Consider the following 19,335-nt stretch of genomic DNA (forward strand, 5'->3'; position numbering starts at 1 on the left):
GCAGCTCCAGGGATCATTTCAAATAGTTTAACCTCGCTGCCCTCATCACCAACTCAGGCAGCGAATTCTAGACACCAACCACTCTCTGCACAAAAATGCTTTTCCTCATTCTCTCTAATTCCCTGCCATTTAGCTTGAAACTAAGACCCCACCCCCCAACCAGCTTTTGAACTCGCTGCCAAGGGAAAAGGGTTCCCTTGTCTGTTCTATCTCGAGTCCTCACAATTCTGTACACCTTAATCAAGTCACCCTTCAGCCTTCTCTGTTCCAAGGAAAACAAACCCAACCCCTCCAAACTCCCCTCTTAGCTGCAATTCTCCAGCCCGAGTAACATTCTGGTAAATCTCTGCTCTTCTCTGCTCTCTCTCCAGAGCAATTACATCCTTCCTGGAATGTGCTGAGCAGGACTGCACACAATACTCCAATTCAGGCCTCACCAGTGTCACCTACAGTTCCATCATTATATCCCTGCCTGTGTGCTCCACATCTCTGTTGATGAAGGAGAGCAGTCCACGTGCCTCGTTATAACCTTAATTCCCTGTGCTGCTACTTTCTGGGACCTGGGCACTTGGACAGTGCACCCACCTGTGGGCTATCTACAAATTACTGGCTGATCGTGGGCTTTTTTATGTTAACGGCTATTCAATTCTCATATTCTCTCTCTACCTCCCAGCGTTATTTTCCCCTTCAATTCACCTCACACCCTGTTAGATTTATCAAGGTTTTGGTTTGAAGAATTGACCTGATGTACATCCTACTCTCTCCGTTTTTTCTTCATCACAGCCTCTCACTCTCCCTCTCTCACTATCCCGGGAGGTCAGCTTTACACTCCTCCAGCCTTGCTTTTGTTGGAATGATCCTGTTGTGTTTCTGAAACTTCTCCGTGGAAAGATGGTCCATCGCACAGTTGCAGTTCCTCCTGTTCAGTTTCTGGTTCCATCTTCCCCGGCTCGATCCTTTCACACCTGATTGCCCTTTGTCCTGCACCAGCTGACATCTTCTCTTTATGATAGCTCCTCTCTTTTCTGCATTCCCCAGTTCAAGCTGTTCCAGTTTCGTATCTGGGGGGTCGGGTTCGCTCAGGTGGCTGGACGGCTGGTTTTTGAAACAGAGTGATGCCGACAGTGTGGATTCAATCCCTATCACTGACTGAGGTTACAATGAAGGACTTTACTTCTCAACCTCTCCCCTCAGCTCCGACACGATGACCCTCAGGTTAAATCACCATCAGCCATCTCTGTCCACACAGACAGCTGCCCAATGTTCTGGTAAGACTTTGGCATTACCACACATTCCCAACTCCCTAAAGGCTCAGCAGCATCGTGTCTGGGTCACAAAGAGTGGGGAATAAACCCCAGTCCTGCCAGTGACACCCACAGCCTCAGTATTGAGTTAATAACGAAATGACAGGTTTAAGTCAACATCTTGCCAGGGAGCTCGATGGGATTAGCAGCGTTGGAATTTAATTACAAAGGATGTGAGCTGGCAGAAATGAATGTTTGTTCAAGTTAATGAAAGCCAGCACTCTGCACCTGGTGTTTGTGTCTAAACATTTCAGTAATGAGAAGACCAGGGGGAGGTTTCAGAGATCAGAAAGCAGGATGGTGATAGAATGAGAATTTACAGGAAATCTTTCACCACGCAGCCTGGTTGCCCTACACTATTGACAGAGTCCTGTGTAAATCAGTCCCCCTCAATCACAATCAGCTTTCACTGAACAGTCAGTATTCACTTTTAAACCCTCCTTCCCCAAGAGGGACCTCCCTGAAATGAAAACTGTCCATAAAGGGCTTTCTCCCCAGTCTGGTCTCCTGAGTGTCCCCAGCTCATACAGACTCAGGGTAGTGAAAGTGCGTCAGCTCGGTCAGCACATCCTTGTTAACAGAATGACATGCCTGACAAATCTGTTCGAATCCTTGAAGGAGGTAATGAACAAGTTCAACAAAGGAGAGACAGTGGATGTGATCTATTTGGATTTTCAAAAGGACTTTGACAAGGTGCCAACAGGAGGCTGCGAAATAACATAGTGTCAGAGGCAGGGTACAGGCATGGAGAGAGGATTGGCTGACTGGCAGAAAGCAGAGAGTGGGGATGACAGACAGTGACCACTGGAGCTCTGCAGGGGTCAGTGTTGGGACCACAGCTATCCACGTTACACATTAACGATCTGGATGGAGGAACTGAGGGCTTGTTGCTAAGTTTGTAGGTCACACAAAGATAGGTGGAGGGACAGGTAGAGCTGAGGACACGGGGAGGCTGCAGAACGACTCGGGCAGGTTGGGAGAGTGAGCAAAGAAGTGGCAGATGGAACACAATGTGGGAAGGTGTGAGGTTATACACTTTGGTCGGAAGAACAGAGGCATAGAATATTTTCTGAATGGGGAAAAGCCACAGAAATCTGAACCACAAAGGACCATGTGAGCCCGACTTCCTGATTCTATTAAAATTAAAATGTAGGCTTAGTTGGCAGTTGGACGGCAAATGCAATGTTAGCTGAGAATATAATAGCACAGACATATTGCTGAGGCTGTATAAGGCTCTGGTCAGACCACATTTGAAACATTGCAAGCAGTTTTGGGCCTGTGTCTAGGAATAGATGAGCTGGTATTGGAAGGAGTCCAGAGGAGGTTCATTAAAATGATCCTGGGAATGAAGGGATAGTCGAGGACTCTGGGCCTCTGACCCTCTGACAGTGCGACATTCCTTCCGTACTGACCCTCTGACAGTGCACTGCTCCCTCAGTACTAACACTCCGACAGTGCGGCACTTCCTCAGTACTGACCCTCCGACAGTGCGGCACTCCCTCAGTACTGACCCTCCGACAGTGCGGCACTCCCTCAGTACTGACCCTCTGATAGTGAGGCACTCCCTCAGTACTGACCCTCTGACAGTGCGGCACAGCGCTGAGTCTGTGTTGCTCTGCGTTTTTCAAATGGATTTATTTGCTGATGTGGGTCTTGAACCCTGGGCCTTACTGTCTGTCTCTCTCTGTGTTTGATATTAAATGTCTGTTTGGGTAAAACAGCGCAGGCTCAAACTGAGACTGACAGGTGATGGAAATGAGAATCTCATCGATCAAAAGCTTCAAAATAAAAATCTACTGGCTGACGAGATGGTCAGAGGTCAGTCAGTCTTTGCTACGACAAGATTAAATTATTCTTCAATCTACTTGTCTCTCTGCTTATAATTGATCCGGGCATTCCCTCTGGGAATCATTCAATGAGGAACCCTGCTCCGAGGGCACTGAGCCTGGTCAGGGTGAATGCCCAGACAGCTGGCCAGGTTGAGGCACTCAGTAGGGAGGGAGATAGTGGCCCGGATTAATGAGGGAGAATGTTCACGGCCTCAGCTTTAACCGCCCGCCCCACCCAACCCCCTCAACCCTCTTTCTCACCCCAACCCCTAGACCCTGTCCTCAGCCCTCGATGTTCCTGTGCAGTGTAAAGATGAGAACATAGAATAGTACAGTACAGTCCAGGCCCTTTGACTCAAGATATTGCTCTGACCTATTATCCTACTCTCAAATCAAACTACCCTGCATACCCAACATTGTACTATCATCCATGTGCCTATCCAAGAGTTACTTGAAAGTCCCTAAAGTGTCTAACTCTACTACTATGCTGGCAGCGCATTTCACACTCCCACTATAGACCCTACCTCTGACACTTCCCCATACCTTCTTCCAATCACCTTAAAATTATGCCCCTTGTAATAGTCTTTTCTGTCCTTGGAAAATGTCTCTGACTGTCCACTCTATCTGTGCCTCTCATCATGTTGTAAACCTCTATCGAGTCACCTCTCATCTTTCTTTGCTCCAATTAGAAAAGCCCGAGCTGCCTCAACCTTCCCTCATAAGACCTGCCCTCTAGTCCAGGCAGCATCCTGGTAAATCTCCTCAGCACCCTCTCTGAAGCTTCTACACCTTTCCTATAGTGAGCTGACCAAACTGAACACAATATTACAAGTGTGGTCTAATCGGCGTTTTATAGAGCTGTAGTATAACCTCATGGCTCTTAAACTCAATTCCCCTGCTATTGAAAGCTAACACACCATACACCTTCTTTACAACCCCATCAACTTGGGTCGTCACTTTGAGGGATCTATGGACATGGACCTCAAGATCCCTTAGTTCTTCCACACTGCTGAGAATCCTGCCATTAACCCTGTATTCTGCATTCAAATTTGACCTTCCAAAATGAATCACTTCACACTTTTCTGGGTTGAATCCCATCTGCCTCTTCTTTCCCCAGCTCTACATCCTGTCTATGTCCTGTTGCAACCTACAACAGCCCTCCACACCGTTTCAACTCCACCAACCTTTCTATCATCGGCAAACTTATTCTCGCACACTTCCACTTCCTCATCCAAGTCATTTATAAAGATCACAAAGAGCAGAGGTCCCAGAACAGATCCCTGCGGGACACCACTGGTCACCGAGCTCCAGGCTGAATACTTTTCACTTACTACCACCCTCCATCTTCTTTTGGACAGCCAATTGTTCAGGGATGAGGGACAGTTGCAAGAGAATGGACTCTGAGATTCCAGAGTGAATGTTCAGATTGCAATCCCAACCACAAATAAACTCCCTTCCAATCGGGAAAACCTGGGGGTATCTAGAATCAGAGAAGGCCATTCATCCCATCTTGCCAAACTATGCCCTTTGGAATTGGGGAATGGGAACCAAGGATAATTGGAGAGACTTTGAAAGGGCCAGCAGGGACACAACGGAATGAATGGCCTCCTCCTGTGTTGCGTGGCTGTTGGAACAGGAGGCAGATGAATGGATCCTGACATGAACAATCACAAAAGAATGGGGTCATTATCTTCTCAGTATGAACAATCATCTTCATTCAAATTTCCTGGGGTCTTCGATCCACACATACGTAGCCTTTGGGGGAAAATTACTTCATTGGTTGTAAAGAGCTCTGGGATGTCATGAGATACTGAATGCTGATTTGGAAATGCAAGTCTTTGTTTGAAAGATGAGACCCAGAAACTCGCACATTCACCAGCTGTCACGACTCAATTGGATTTTCATAATTGGTGCTGGGATTCAGAAATAATTGGTTGTCAGCCTTTTAGCGGAGCTAGTTCGAGAGTGTGTTTCCACAGAACTCGTGATGATTCTCTCTTTAAGTCAACAGTTCCAGTCAGCCTCACAACACATGTAGTAAATTCGCTGAGACAAGGATTCCTGGTTAACCACATTCTCTTTCAAACTCACCGACAAAATGAGTGAGATCATCCTGACACTGTGTAAATCATCAGTGAAAACACGCTTAGATACACCAAACTGCTTATCAAATACACTGAACAACTCCATAAATACCCTGACCATCTCAAATACACTGACCATCTCGTCAAATACCCTGACCATCTCCTTAAATACACTGACCATCTCCTCAAATACCCAGACCATCTCCTCAAATACACTGACCATCTCCTCAAATACCCAGACCATCTCTTCAAATACACTGACCATCTCCTCAAATACACTGACCATCTCCTCAAATACACTGACCATCTCCTCAAATACCCTGACCATCTCCTCAAATACACTGACCATCTCTTCAAATACCCTGACCATCTCGTCAAATACACTGAACATCTCGTCAAATACATGATTGGTTCAGAAATCATTTTACTGATTCACGGGTAATGGGATGTGGGTGTCTGGTTGGCCAGCATTTACTGCCCATCCCTAGTTGCCCTTGAGTAGGTGGGGGTGAGCTGCCTTCTAGAACTGCTGCAGTCTAGATGCTGTCGGTTGACCCACAATGCTGTTAGGGAGGGAATTGCAGGATTTTGAGACGGTGACAATGAAGGAACAGCAATATATTTCCAAGTCAGGATGGTGAGTAGCTTGGAGGGGAACTTGCAGGGGGTGGGGTTCCCGTGTATCTGCTGCAGTCGTTGTCACTTTGGAAGGTGCTGTCTGAGGATCTTTGGTGAATTTCTGCAGTGCATCTTGTAGATAGTACACACTGCTGCTACTGCGCGTCAGTGGTGGAGGGAGTGGGATGTTTGTGGATGTGGTGCCAATGAAATAGCTGCTCTATCCTGGACGGTGTCGGGCTTCTTGAGTGTTGTTGGGGCTTCACCCATCCAGGCAAGTGGGGAGTATTCCATCACACTCCTGACTTGTGTCCTGTAGATGGTGGACAGGCTTTGAGGGGTCAGGAGGTGAGTTACTTGAAGCAGGATTCCTAGCCTCAGACCTGCTGCTGTAGACATTATGACAGGCACAGACCAGTTGAGTTTCTGATAGTGGAGGAGTCAGTGATGGTAATGCCATGGAATAACAAGAGGTGATGGATATTGGTGATGGTCACTGCCTGGCATTCGTGTGGCACGAATGTTACTTCCTACGTATTTGCCCAAGCCTGGATAGTGTCCAGATCTTCTTGCATTTGAATTTGGACTGCCTCAGTATCTGCAAGGCACAAATTCTGTAATCGTTGTTAAATATCCACACTTCAGACCTTATGATGGAGGGAAGGTCCTGGATGTGAGTTTGCTCGCTGAGCTGGAAGGTTCGTTTTCAGACGTTTCGTCACCATTCTAGGTAACATCATCAGTGAGCCTCCGACGAAGCGCTGGTGTTATGTCCCGCTTTCTATTTATCTGGTTAGGTTTCCTTGGGTTGGTGATGTCATTTCCTGCGTTGGTGATGTTATTTCCTGTTCTTTTTCTCAGGAGATGGTAGATTGGCTCCAAATCAATGTGTTTGTTGATGGAGTTCCGGTTGGAATGCCATGCTTCTAGGAATTCGTGTGCGTGTCTCTGTTTGGCTTGTCCTAGGATGGGTGTGTTGTCCCAATCAAAGTGGTGTCCTTCCACATCTGTATGTAAGGATACGAGTGACAGTGGGTCATGTCGTTTTGTGGCTAGTTGATGTTCATGTATCCTGGTGGCTAGCTTTCTGCCTGTTTGTCCAATGTAGTGTTTGTCACAGTTCTTGCAAGGTATTTTGTAGATGACGTTTGTTTTATTTGTTGTCTGTATAGGGTCTTTTAAGTTCATTAGCTGCTGTTTTAGTGTGTTGGTGGGTTTGTGGGCTACCCTGATGCCAAGAGGTCCGAGTAGTCTGGCAGTCATTTCGGAAATGTCTTTGATGTAGGGGAGAGTGGTTATGGTTTCTGGGCCCGTTTTGACTGTTTGTTTGGATTTGTTGCTGAGGAATCGGCGGACTGTGTTCATTGGGTACCCGTTCTTTTTGAATATGCTGTTTAGGTGATTTTCTTCTGCTCTGCGTAGTTCTTCTGTGCTGCAGTGTGTGGTGGCTCGTTGGAATAATGTTCTAATGCAGCTTCGTTTGTGGGTGTTGGGATGGTTGCTCCTGTAGTTCAGTATTTGGTCCGTATGTGTTGTTTTCCTGTAGACGCTGGTTTGAAGTTCCCCATTGGCTGTTCGCTCTACTGTGACATCTAGGAATGGCAGTTTCTTGTTGTTTTCCTCCTCTTTTGTGAATGTTATGCCAGTAAAGGGTATTATTGATGGTCTTGAAGGTTTCCTCTAATTTGTTTTGTTTAGTGATGACAAAGGTGTCATCCACATAGCGGACCCAAAGTTTGGGTTGGATGATTGGCAGAGCTGTTTGTTCGAGTCTCTGCATTACTGCCTCTGCTAAGAACCCTGATATCGGAGATCCCATGGGTGTACCGTTGGTTTGTCTGTAGGTTTTGTTATTGAAAGTGAAGTGGGTGGTGAGGCATAGGTCCACCAGCTTGATGATGTTGTCCTTGCTGATGAGGTTGGTGGGGTCTGGTGTATGTGTCTTCGGTTCTTCTAATAGTGTAGTCAGTGTTTCTTTGGCCAGGTTGATGTTGATGGATGTGAACAGGGCTGTTACGTCAAAGGAGACCATTATTTCATCCTCTTCTATCTTGGTGTCTTTGATGGTGTTCAGGAATTCTTGGGTGGAGCGAATGGAGTGGTGGGAGTCTTCTACTGGGTGTTTTAGTCTTTGGTGTAGTTCCTTGGCTAATCTGTAGGTTGGTGTTCCAGGGAGCGAGACTATGGATCTGAGGGGGGCTCCTGGTTTGTGAATTTTTGGTAGTCCGTAGAAGCGTGGTGTGTTGGATCCATCTGGTTTCATTTTTTGGAAGTCTCTCTTGTTTAATTCTCCAGATTTTTGAAGTTTTTTGACTAAGGCTGTGATTCGGACCCTATCGCAGGGAAGGTCATTGATGAAGCAGCTGAAGGTGAATGGGCCTCGGACACTACCCTGAGGAACTCCTGCAGAGGCATGCTCAAAACTCTCTGTGTCACACTGTACCCAGTACCCCATCTCTCTCTGTCAGCCACACTGGACCCAGTGTCCATATCACTCTGGGTCACACTGTACCCAGTACCCCATCTCTGTCTCTGGGTCACACTGTACACAGTACCCCACCTCTCTCTGGGTCACACTGTACTCAGTGCCCATCTCTCTCTCTCTGGGTCACACTGTACTCAGTGCCCATCTCTCTCTCTGGGTCACACTGTGCTCAGTGCCCATCTCTTTCTTTCTGGGTCACACTGTACTCAGTGCCCATCTCTCTCTCTGGGTCACACTGTACACAGTACCCCACCTCTCTCTCTGGGTCACACTGTACTCAGTGCCCATCTCTCTCTCTCTCTGGGTCACACTGTACACAGTACCCCACCTCTCTCTCTGGGTCACACTGTACTCAGTGCCCATCTCTCTCTCTCTGGGCCGCACTGTACCCAGTACCCCATCTCTGTCTCTGGGTCACACTGTACTCAGTGCCCATCTCTCTCTGGGTCACACTGTACTCAGTGCCCATCTCTCTCTCTCTGGGTCACACTGTATTCAGTACCCCATCTCCCTCTCTGGGTCACACTGTACTCAGTGCCCATCTCTCTCTCTCTGGGTCACACTGTACTCAGTGCCCATCTCTCTCTCTGGGTCACACTGTGCTCAGTGCCCATCTCTCTCTTTCTGGGTCACACTGTACTCAGTGCCCATCTCTCTCTCTGGGTCACACTGTACACAGTACCCCACCTCTCTCTCTGGGTCACACTGTACTCAGTGCCCATCTCTCTCTCTCTGGGTCACACTGTACACAGTACCCCACCTCTCTCTCTGGGTCACACTGTACTCAGTGCCCATCTCTCTCTCTCTGGGTCACACTGTATTCAGTACCCCATCTCTCTCTCTGGATCACACTGTACTCAGTGCCCATCTCCCTCTCTGGGTCACACTGTACTCAGTGCCCATCTCTCTCTCTCTGGGTCACACTGTACTCAGTACCCCATCCCTCTCTGGGTCACACTGTATTCAGTGCCCATCTCTCTCTCTGGGTCACACTGTACTCAGTGCCCATCTCTCTCTCTGGGTCACACTGTACACAGTACCCCACCTCTCTCTCTGGGTCACACTGTACTCAGTGCCCATCTCTCTCTCTCTGGGTCACACTGTATTCAGTGCCCATCTCTCTCAGGCAGTGGAATGCCCAACCTACTCAGAGTTTCCTGCTTGTTGCAGATGGTTTTCTTCCCTCTCGGTGAGTTTTATTCAATCCCAGGAGAAATTCTCAGTCCCATCAATCAGTCACAGTGAAGTGGAACAGGGTTTAAATCCTTTGTGTTACTGCCAGAAATTAATCAGCTTGGAGTTTACATGGAGTCAGCAAAATGTTCCCGTTCACAAACAAAAACAAAGTTTCTGGAAAAGCTCAGCAGGTCTGGCAGCATCTGTGAAGGGAAAAACAGAGTTAACATTTCGTGTTCGGTGTCCCTTCTTTAGAACATTCCACTTCCCTCTCTGAGACTGATGATGTTGGACACAAGTCTTTCCACCTGGAGAATGTAAAGGGAACAATTCCCATTCTGCCTCTCACCAAGACCACTCCCTGTGCCCCCCAGGAGCAGCTCCACGGTATTGTGCAAACCACCACCCCACCCCCCTGCCCTCTCCACCCCTACCCCCAGCTACTGAATCTCCCAGCACTGCCTTTGACAGCTCCACTTCACAGACAGTTCTGCCTGGCCTCTCACTAACATGCAGTAAGTCCCAGGGCCAGGCTGTCCCCTTACTCACTGAGCCGCAGTGACCCTTCGCCACCGGCTGTTTATTCCCATTCCTTCAGGAACTGAATGGAAATTGCCAGCTGCTGAGTGGGATTTGATCTCAGGATTATTAAGCTGGCTCTCAGCATTCTCAATCTAATAACGTCACCAATATGTTACCATTCCTGACAGCTCATTTACATCCACATTTCATCCAATTCACTGCTTCAATAAACCCCACTGAAAATGTGAAGTGGATTACATTTATCCCATCGCATTTTGACTCAGACACTCATTTTCAGAATTAATCTGATTGAGGATTTGCTGTTTTTGTGAAGCTTTGAGAGAATAAATCAGTGTCTCCCACAATCTCTTTGGTTAAACTGGGTCCATTGCTGACCGGGTGCTTCAGCTGGGAATTATCAGTGTATTATTTAAATTAGGACAGAGAGACAAATGGGGGAAGTGACCAACCTGTTAGCCTCACATCAGCAGCGAGAGGATGCTTAAATCTATTATCCAGGCTCAGGTACAGGACAAAATTGTATCAGTGATAATGGGAACTGCAGATGCTGGAGAATTCCAAGACAACAAATTGTGAGGCTGGATGAACACAGCAGGCCAAGCAGCATCTTAGGAACACAAAAGCTGACGTTTCGGGCCTAGACCCTTCACCAGAGAGGGGGATGGGATGAGGGCTCTGGAATAAATAGGGAGAGAGGGGGAGGTGGGCCGAAGATGGAGAGTAAAGAAGATAGGTGGAGAGGAGAGTATAGGTGGGGAGGTAGGGAGGGGATAGGTCAGTCCAGGGAAGATGGACAGGTCAAGGAGGTGGGATGAGGTTAGTAGGTAGGAGATGGAGGTGGGGCTTGGGGTGGGAGGAAGGGATGGGTGAGAGGAAGAACAGGTTAGGGAGGCAGAGACAGGTTGGACTGGTTTTGGGATGCAGTGGGTGGAGGGGAAGAGCTGGGCTGGTTGTGTGGTGCAGTGGGGGGAGGAGAAGATCTGGGCTGGTTTTGGGATCCGGTGGGGGAAGGGGAGATTTTGAAGCTGGTGAAATCCACTTTGATACCATTGGGCTGCAGGGTTCCCAAGCAGAATATGAGTTGCTGTTCCTGCAACCTTCGGGTGGCATCATTGTGGCACTGCAGGAGGCCCATGATGGCCACGTCATCTAAAGAATGGGAGGGGGAGTGGAAATGGTTTGCGACTGGGAGGTACAGTTGTTTATTGCGAACCGAGCGGAGGTGTTCTGCAAAGCGGTCCCCAAGCCTCGGAACCGCAACTCATATTCCGCTTGGGAACCCTGCAGCCCAGTGGTATCAATGTGGACTTCACCAGCTTCAAAATCTCCCCTTCCCCCACCGGATCCCAAAACCAGCCCAGTTCGTCCCCTCCCCCCACTGCAGCACACAACCAGCCCAGCTCTTCCCCACCACCCACTGCATTCCATAACCAGTCCAACCTGTCTCTGCCTCCCTAACCTGTTCTTCCTCTGACCCATCCCTTCCTCCCATCTCAAGCCGCACCCCCATCTACCTATTAACCTCATCCCACTTCCTTGACCTGTCCATCTTCCCTGGACTGACCTATCCCCTCCCTACCTCCCCACCTATACTCTCTCCACCTATCTTCTTTTCTCTCCATCTTCGGTCCGCCTCCCCCTCTCTCCCTATTTATTCCAGAACCCTCACCCCATCCCCCTCTCTGATGAAGGGTCTAGGCCCGAAACGTCAGTTTTTGTGCTCCTGAGATGCTGCTTGGCCTGCTGTGTTCATCCAACCTCACATTTTATTATCTCAGGTACAGGACACTTGGGAATTAATAAAGGGATTAGGTTGAGCCAGCATGAGGTTAGGAAAGGGAAATTAGATTGTACAAATCTGGTGGGAATTTTTGAGGATGTTAGAAGCTGAACAGATTAAGCAGAGCCACTGGATGTGGGATATTTGGACGCTTTGGAGGATTTTGATAAAAGTTGCATGAGAGAGACTTGTGAAGAGTACTACAACTTATGGGATTCAAGAGAAAAGCCTGGAATGGATTGCAACTGAGTGAATGGACAGAGAACTGGGACAGGCTTTGATCACCAGCTCTGAGCAAGATCGAGTTTCTTTCCAGCCCATTGCCAGGCCCAGACTGAATACATTCTCACCTCGAAGCCTTTCCTGCTAACATTCCCACTCACACTGAATACCAACTGCGACAACAGATGTTTCTGAGATGGAGCAGTTTGGGAGAGAGAGAGAGAGAGAATGAGAGAATATGTCAAAAAAAAACCCAGGCCCTTATTAAAGCCCACAAACTGCCAGATAAATGCTGAGAAACCCAGGCAGGACAATCATCCACTAAATGGCCAATAAACTCTAATATGACCGAGACAGTCGATGTTTATCCTTTAGCCGACCTCACTCGGTGCAGATTAAATAGGAAAATAAGGAACAGCAAAAATAGGAAGAGGCCATTCGGCCCTTTCAGCTGTTGCCCCATTCAAGACAGGCATGGGTAATGATGTGTGTGTGTGTGTGTGTGTGTGTGTGTGTGTGTGTGTGTGTGTGTGTGTGTGTGTGTGTGTGTGTGTGTGAGAGAGAGAGAGAGTATGTGTGTGTGGGAGAGTGTGTGTGACCGTGTGTGTGTGAGAGTCTGTGTGTGTGAGAGAGAGAGAGTATGTGTGTGTGAGAGAGAGTGTGTGTGTGTGTGTGTGTGTGTGTGTGTGTGTGTGTGTGTGTGTGTGTGTGTGTGTGTGAGAGTGTGTGTGTGTGTGAGCGTGTGTGTGTGAGAGTGAGAGAGTGTGTGAGCATGTGTGTGTGAGCGTGTGTGTGTGAGCATGAGAGAGAGAGAGTGTGTGTGTGTGTGTGTGTGTGTGTGTGTGTGTGTGTGTGTGTGTGTGTGTTTGTGTGAGAGAGAGAGCATGTGAATGAGGATGTGGTGTGAGTGGGGGTATGGGGATGTGCGCCTGGGGAGATTTGTGGGTGGGGGTGCATTTGGGTGACGTCCAAAACCAGTGACCGAAACCGTTTCCCCACAATGCCCTCAGTTTTAGCCTCAGTGCCCTGGTTTCTGATTGTGGAGTGGGATTGAGGAGAGAGATGCCTTCGATAAAAACCATTCCCTGAGGCTCCATTAACACAGAGACACACACAACACACACTGGGTCAAGAAGCTGTCAACTTACCAGTGTGCAGTACATCTCGGGGCTCTCCCCACATGTACTGTTGGGGGGGTCCAAGCTGATCTTCAGAAACCTGGTGAGTTGGGCAGCTTCAGGCTGACATGCCATGTAATCCCAGCTCAGTCCCTGATCCCTGTGAACCTGGGTTTTACACAGATCATAGTGACCCCAGGATGGGAAGTGTTGGCCAGCGAGACCCAGGCTCAGCGACAGGGCCTGGAGTGTCAACAGACTGAACAGGGGCATCGTTCTGACTAGACCGTGATGCGAGATGGAGCCCTCAGTGTGAGCACACCCTCAGGGGCTCAGGAATTCCAGAGATTTCTTCCAGCTGATTGATACATCAGATGGATGTTGTGGTTGGCTGATCACTTGGCACTGGGAGCCAATGGGATGACTCTATCCTGACCAGAGTTGGTTTCCATGAATCAGCTCTTACCCCAGCATCGGAATCCTGTTGGGAGAGAAATGAAAACCAGTGAATTTGGGATTACTGTCCGACACTGTCTCACTCCCACCCCCAGTCTCTGTCTCCTGTTGGTGGTGAACAATTAGGAAAAACAACAGCTAATAGCACAGTGAGATCCCAAATGAGAGTAAATCATACCTCCTGTCACCTTCGCTCGTACTCTGCAACAGCCTACACTGGAAAGCAAACAGTTTTTTTTTCATTTTAATAGACAGTTCATTCCCTTTCAACTAAACACAGAGACTGGCAAATCTGCCCCCAGATTATTTTACAATACAATGTTTTAAAAACAAAGAACCAAAGAAACCTACAGCACAGGAACAGGCCCTTCGGCCCTCCAAGCCTGCGTCGATCAAGATCCTCTGTCTAACCTGTCATCTATTTTCTAACGGCCTGTGTCCATTTGCTCCCTGCCCATCCATGTACCTGTCCAAATATATCTTCAAAGACGCTAACGTGTCTGTGTCTACCACCTCTGCTGGCAACGCGTTCCAGGCACCCACCACCCTCTGTGTAAAGAACTTTCCACGCATATCTCCCTTAAACTTTCCTCCTCTCACTTTGAACTCATGACCCCTAGTAATTGAGTCCCCCACTCTGGGAAAAAGCTTATTGCTATTCACCCTGTGTACACCCCTGATGATTTTGTAGAACTCAATCAGGTCCCCCCTCAATCTCCGTCTTTCTAATGTAAATAATCCTAATCTACTCAACCTCTCTTCAGAGCTAGCACCCTCCAAACCGGGCAACATCGTGCTGAACCTCCTCTGCACCCTCTCCAAAGCATCCACATCCTTTTGGTAATGTGGCGACCAGAACTGTACACAGTACTCTAAATGTGGCCGCACCAAAGTCTTATACAACTGTAACATGACCTGCCAACTCTTGTACTCAATACCCCGCCCAATGAAGGAAAGCATGCCATATGCCTTCTTGACCACCCTATTGACCTGCGTTGTCACCTTCAGGGAACAATGGACCTGAACACCCAGATCTCTCTGTTCATCAATTTTCCCTCGGACTTTTCCATTTACTGTATAGTTTGCCCTTGAATTAGAACTTCCAAAATGCATCACCTCGCATTTGCCCGGATTGAACTCCAACTTGGGAAGTGAGTGATGTCCAGTCAAAAGGCAGTGAGGAATATAAACCATTCTCTGGGAGAAACACCACAGCATTTTATAAACTGCTGCGGAAACAGCTTCAGAATCCTCTCTCATCCGCTCGAGTTACTCTATTCCCCTTTACTTCAAGCACTTCAAACACACACACACACATTCAGGAGATCCATGTCACTGACCCACTCAAACCCACTGCACACTCACCAACACACACTCACCAACACACACTCACTGCCTCCAATTTCTGACTCACGTTCACAATTACCTGCTCAAATGCTGACAAGAATTTTCATTTGATTAGCACCTGAATGCTGTGAGGTGCAACACAACATTGTAAACAGAGGATAGGTCTGAACGCCAGGCAAAGGCATGGGAAGTATAGACCAGAGGATTGTCTCCAAGGAGGGAGCTAATGAGCAGCGAGGGATAGAGAGATTCAGGAGGGGAGTCCCAAAACTCAGGATGGAGTTGCTGAAGACATGGCTGCCAGTAATGAAGGACAGATCTCAGAGCAGGGTCCAGAGTTCAATGTCTTCAGAATCATTAAGAGATAAGGAGCATGTAGGGACTGGAGGAAGTTACAGAGACAGGGAGGTGTGTCAGGAATTGCAGGTTTTATAGAGATAGAGAGAGATTCAGGGTTGGGGGACATTACAGAGACAATGAGGGGTCTGTGGGTTGGATCAGGGAGGGGTTAGGGGGCAGAGGAGTTTGCAAAGGTAGGGAGATGTGTAGGGGGATGGAAGAGGTTACACAGATGGTGTGGTGTTAGATGCTGCAGGTCATTACAGAGATAAGGGCTGGTATAGGGTTATGAGGAGGTTACAGAGATAGGGAGGGGGTGTAGGGACTGGAGGAGGTTGCAGAGATAGGGAGGGGTGTAGGGGCTGGAAGAGGCGACAGAGATAAGGAGGGGATGTGGGGGCTGGAGGGGGTTACAGAAATACGGAAGGGCTGAAGGGGTTGGAGGGGGTTACAGAGATAGGGAGGGTTGTAGGGGCTTGAGGAGGTTACAGACATAGGAAGGGGGTGTAGGGGCTGGAGGAGGTTACAGAGATAGGGAGGGGGTGTAGGGGCTGGAGGAGGTTACAGAGATAGGGAGGGGGTGTAGGGGCTGGAGGAGGTTACAGAGATAGGGAGGGGGTGTAGGGGCTGGAAGGGGTGTAGGGGCTGGAGGGGGTTACAGAGATAGGGAGGGGGTGTAGGGGCTGGAGGAGGTTACAGAGATAGGGAGGGGGTGTAGGGGCTGGAGGAGGTTACAGAGATAGGGAGGGGGTGTAGGGGCTGGAGGGGGTTACAGAGATAGGGAGGGGGTGTAGGGGGTGGAGGAGGTTACAGAGATAGGGAGGGGGTGTAGGGGCTGGAGGAGGTTACAGAGATAGGGAGGGGGTGTAGGGGCTGGAGGGGGTTACAGAGATAGGGAGGGGGTGGGGGAGTAGAGGAATTTCCAGACAAAATGAGGTTTGTTGCTGTATATTCTCACACTTGGACACCTTGAGCGTGGTGGTGAGTTTGTGGATGTTTCTGTTTCGTTTGTAGAGGACATTTTCAGGCAACATTAGTTCATAGAACATAGAACATAGAACATAGAACATAACAGCACAGTACAGGCCCTTCGGCCCTCAGTGTTGTGCCGACCTGTCATACCGATCTCAAGCCCATCTAACCTACACTATTCCATGTATGTCCATATGCTTGTCCTATGACGACTTAAATGTACCTAAAGTTGGCAAATCTACTACCGTTGCAGGCAAAGCGTTCCGTTCGCTTACTACTCACTGAGTAAAGAAACTACCTTGACATCTGTCCTATATCTTTCACCCCTCAATTTAAAGCTGAGCCCCCTCATGCTCGCCGTCACCATCCTAGGAAAAAGGCTCTCCCTATCCACCCTATCTAACCCTCTGATTATTTTATATGTTTCAATTAAGTCACCTCTCAACCGTCTTCTCTCTAACGAAAACAGCCTCAAGTCCCTCAGCCTTTCCTCGTAAGACCTTCCCTCTGTACCAGGCAACATCCTAGTAAATCTCCTCTGCACCCTTTCCAAAGCTTCCATATCCTTCTTATAATGTGGTGACCAGAACTGTACGCAATACTCCAAGTGCGGCCGCACCAGAGTTTTGCACAGCTGCAGCATAACCTCTTGGTTCCGGAACTCGATCCTTCTATTAATAAAAGCTAAAACACTGTATGCCTTCTTCACAGCCCTGTCAACCTGGGTGGCAACTTTCAAGGATCTATGTACTTGGACACCGAGATCGCTCTGCTCATCTACACTACTAAGAATCTTATCATTAGCCCTGTACTTTGCCTTCTGGTTACTCCTACCAAAGTGCATCACCTCACACTTGTCTGCATTAAACTCCATTTGCCACCTCTCAGCCCAGCTCTGCAGCTCATGTTTTGCAAATGAGTCTCAATAATTGAACATTGGGAAGGGGTTAATTGTATTTGAATTTATGTAGAACTGAGGGGTGTTTGAATGTTGCCCAGTGACAGAGTGTGGGATTTGGGCAGGTTTTATGTCTTGATCTGGAAACTTGAGGATTGAGACATGACATGGAATGCTGCAGAAAGTTAATCTGATGTCAAACAGGATCATTAGACGCCTGGAGAGCAATTAAAACACATTCCACAAACCCACCGTTCACCACATACTCACTTTCCAGCAACCCAGCCAATTCCATTATTCGTTTGTCCAGGATTATTCCATTGCATAAAAGCAGAACACTTCCTGCATCTCCAGTCATTCCTAAATTCACTCACTAGAAGTGAGGAGATTCTGAAAGAGATGTATTTAATCTCAACTTTGGGACTATACTTTTTGGAGTTTAGAAAGATGAGGGGGGGATCTAATTGAAACTTACAGAATACTGAATGGTCTGGACAGAGTGGATGCTTTCATTGATAGGAGAGACTAGCCCTGACGGCACAGCCTTAGAGTCGGGAAGGCTCTTTAGAACGGAGATAAGAAGAAACTTCTTCAGCCAGAGAGTGGAGAATCTATGAAATTCATTGCCACAGAAGGCTGTCGAGGTCAGGTCATTGAGTACATTTAAGATGGAGATAGAAAGGTTCTTGATTATCAAGGGGATCAAGTGTTGTGGGGAGAAAGCAGGAGAATGAGGTTGAGGAACTTGTCAGCCATGAATAAATGGCAGAGCAGACTCGATGACAGAATGATCTGATTTCTGCTCCTATTTCTTATGGTCTTGTGGCCTTACCTGCCATCTCACTGTCCAGGTCACCTACTGAGAAACAGGATAAACACAATGAACATGTCAGCTTCACAAACCTCAGACAACAGGAGCAATGACAAGGCATGTGTTTGTTGTGGAGATTGATGCTGAGATTAGATTTCAAAGATATTGAGGGAGAAAGAAATCGATCAAAGTATAACCAGGTCACTGAAATGCATGCTCTGCTGTCAGTGAGATCACATCAGGATCTCTACATTCCTCCAGTTCCGAACTCACACACATCCAGATTTCATCCCTTTATCAATGCTGGGAGCGAGCTGTGACCCCAAACTGCGAGAGTGGGGTCACACTCAGAGACTCTGTCACTATCTCCCTCCACCATTCCCTCCAGCTGTCTCTGATTGTCAATCCTGAACTCTCACACATTTCCCCAATGATTTCTGCTTTATTATCCTCCTCGGAACAATCTGTGTCCGGGTCACCTCCACACTCCATCGTTCCAATTTTCTCCGGCTCAGTCTCTCATCACAACGCTCCACAATTTCAGTTCCTCCCGAACTCTGCTGTTTGGAACAAACATTCACCAGGTCCCGTTCACCCAACACCCCATCTGCTCCCGGACCAACACAGTCTGCAGCCCCAACATCCCCTCCCTATCTCTGTCACCCCCTCCAGCCCCTACATCCCCTCCCTATCTCTGTAACACCCTCCAGCCCCAACACCCCCTCCCTGTCTCTGTAACCCCCACCAGCCCCTACACCCCCTCCCTATCTCTGTCACCTCCTCCAGCCCCTACACCCCTCCCTATCTCTGTCACCTCCTCCAGCCCCTACACCCCTCCCTATTTCTGTAACCTCCTCCAGCCCCTACACCCCTTCCCTATCTCTGTAACTCGTCCAGCCTCGACACCCCCTCCCCATCTCTGGAACCTCCTCCAGCACCTACACTCCCTCCCTATCTCTGTAACCTCCTCCTGCCCCTACACACCCTCCCTATCTCTGTAAACTCCTCCACCCCCTACACCCCCTCCCTATCTCTGTATCCCATGCAGCCCCTACACACCCTCCCTATCTCTGTAACCCCCTCCAGCCCCTACACCCCCTCCCTATCTCTGTAACCCCTTCCAGCCCCTACACCCCCTCCCTATCTCTGTAACACCCTCCAGCCCCTACATCCCTCCCTAACTCTGTCACCCCCTCCATCCCCTAAACCCCCTCCCCCTCCATCCCCTACACCCCCTCCCTGTCTCGGTAAACTCCTGCAGTCCCTACACCCCCTCCCTATCTCTGTAACCTCCTCCAGCCCCTACACCCCCTCCCTATCTCTGTCACCTTCTCCAGCCCCTACACCCCCACC

At 48.6% G+C, this 19,335-nt stretch overlaps 1 protein-coding gene across 8 annotated transcripts in view; it reads right to left on the bottom strand.

Moving 5' to 3' along the window:
* Nucleotides 1–19,335, bottom strand: part of LOC125456535 (netrin-G1-like) — a 102,367-nt gene that overhangs the window by 28,084 nt on the left and 54,948 nt on the right. For all 8 annotated transcript variants that reach the window (XM_059648200.1, XM_059648196.1, XM_059648197.1 and 5 more), the window contains one exon: nucleotides 13,190–13,640. In XM_059648200.1, coding sequence (XP_059504183.1) covers nucleotides 13,190–13,432 — 243 coding nt within the window. In that variant the 5' untranslated portion in view covers nucleotides 13,433–13,640. The remainder of the gene's footprint in view (nucleotides 1–13,189; nucleotides 13,641–19,335) is intronic.

Source organism: Stegostoma tigrinum, chromosome 8 (genome assembly GCF_030684315.1).
Source record: "Stegostoma tigrinum isolate sSteTig4 chromosome 8, sSteTig4.hap1, whole genome shotgun sequence".
Lineage (NCBI taxonomy): Eukaryota > Metazoa > Chordata > Chondrichthyes > Orectolobiformes > Stegostomatidae > Stegostoma > Stegostoma tigrinum.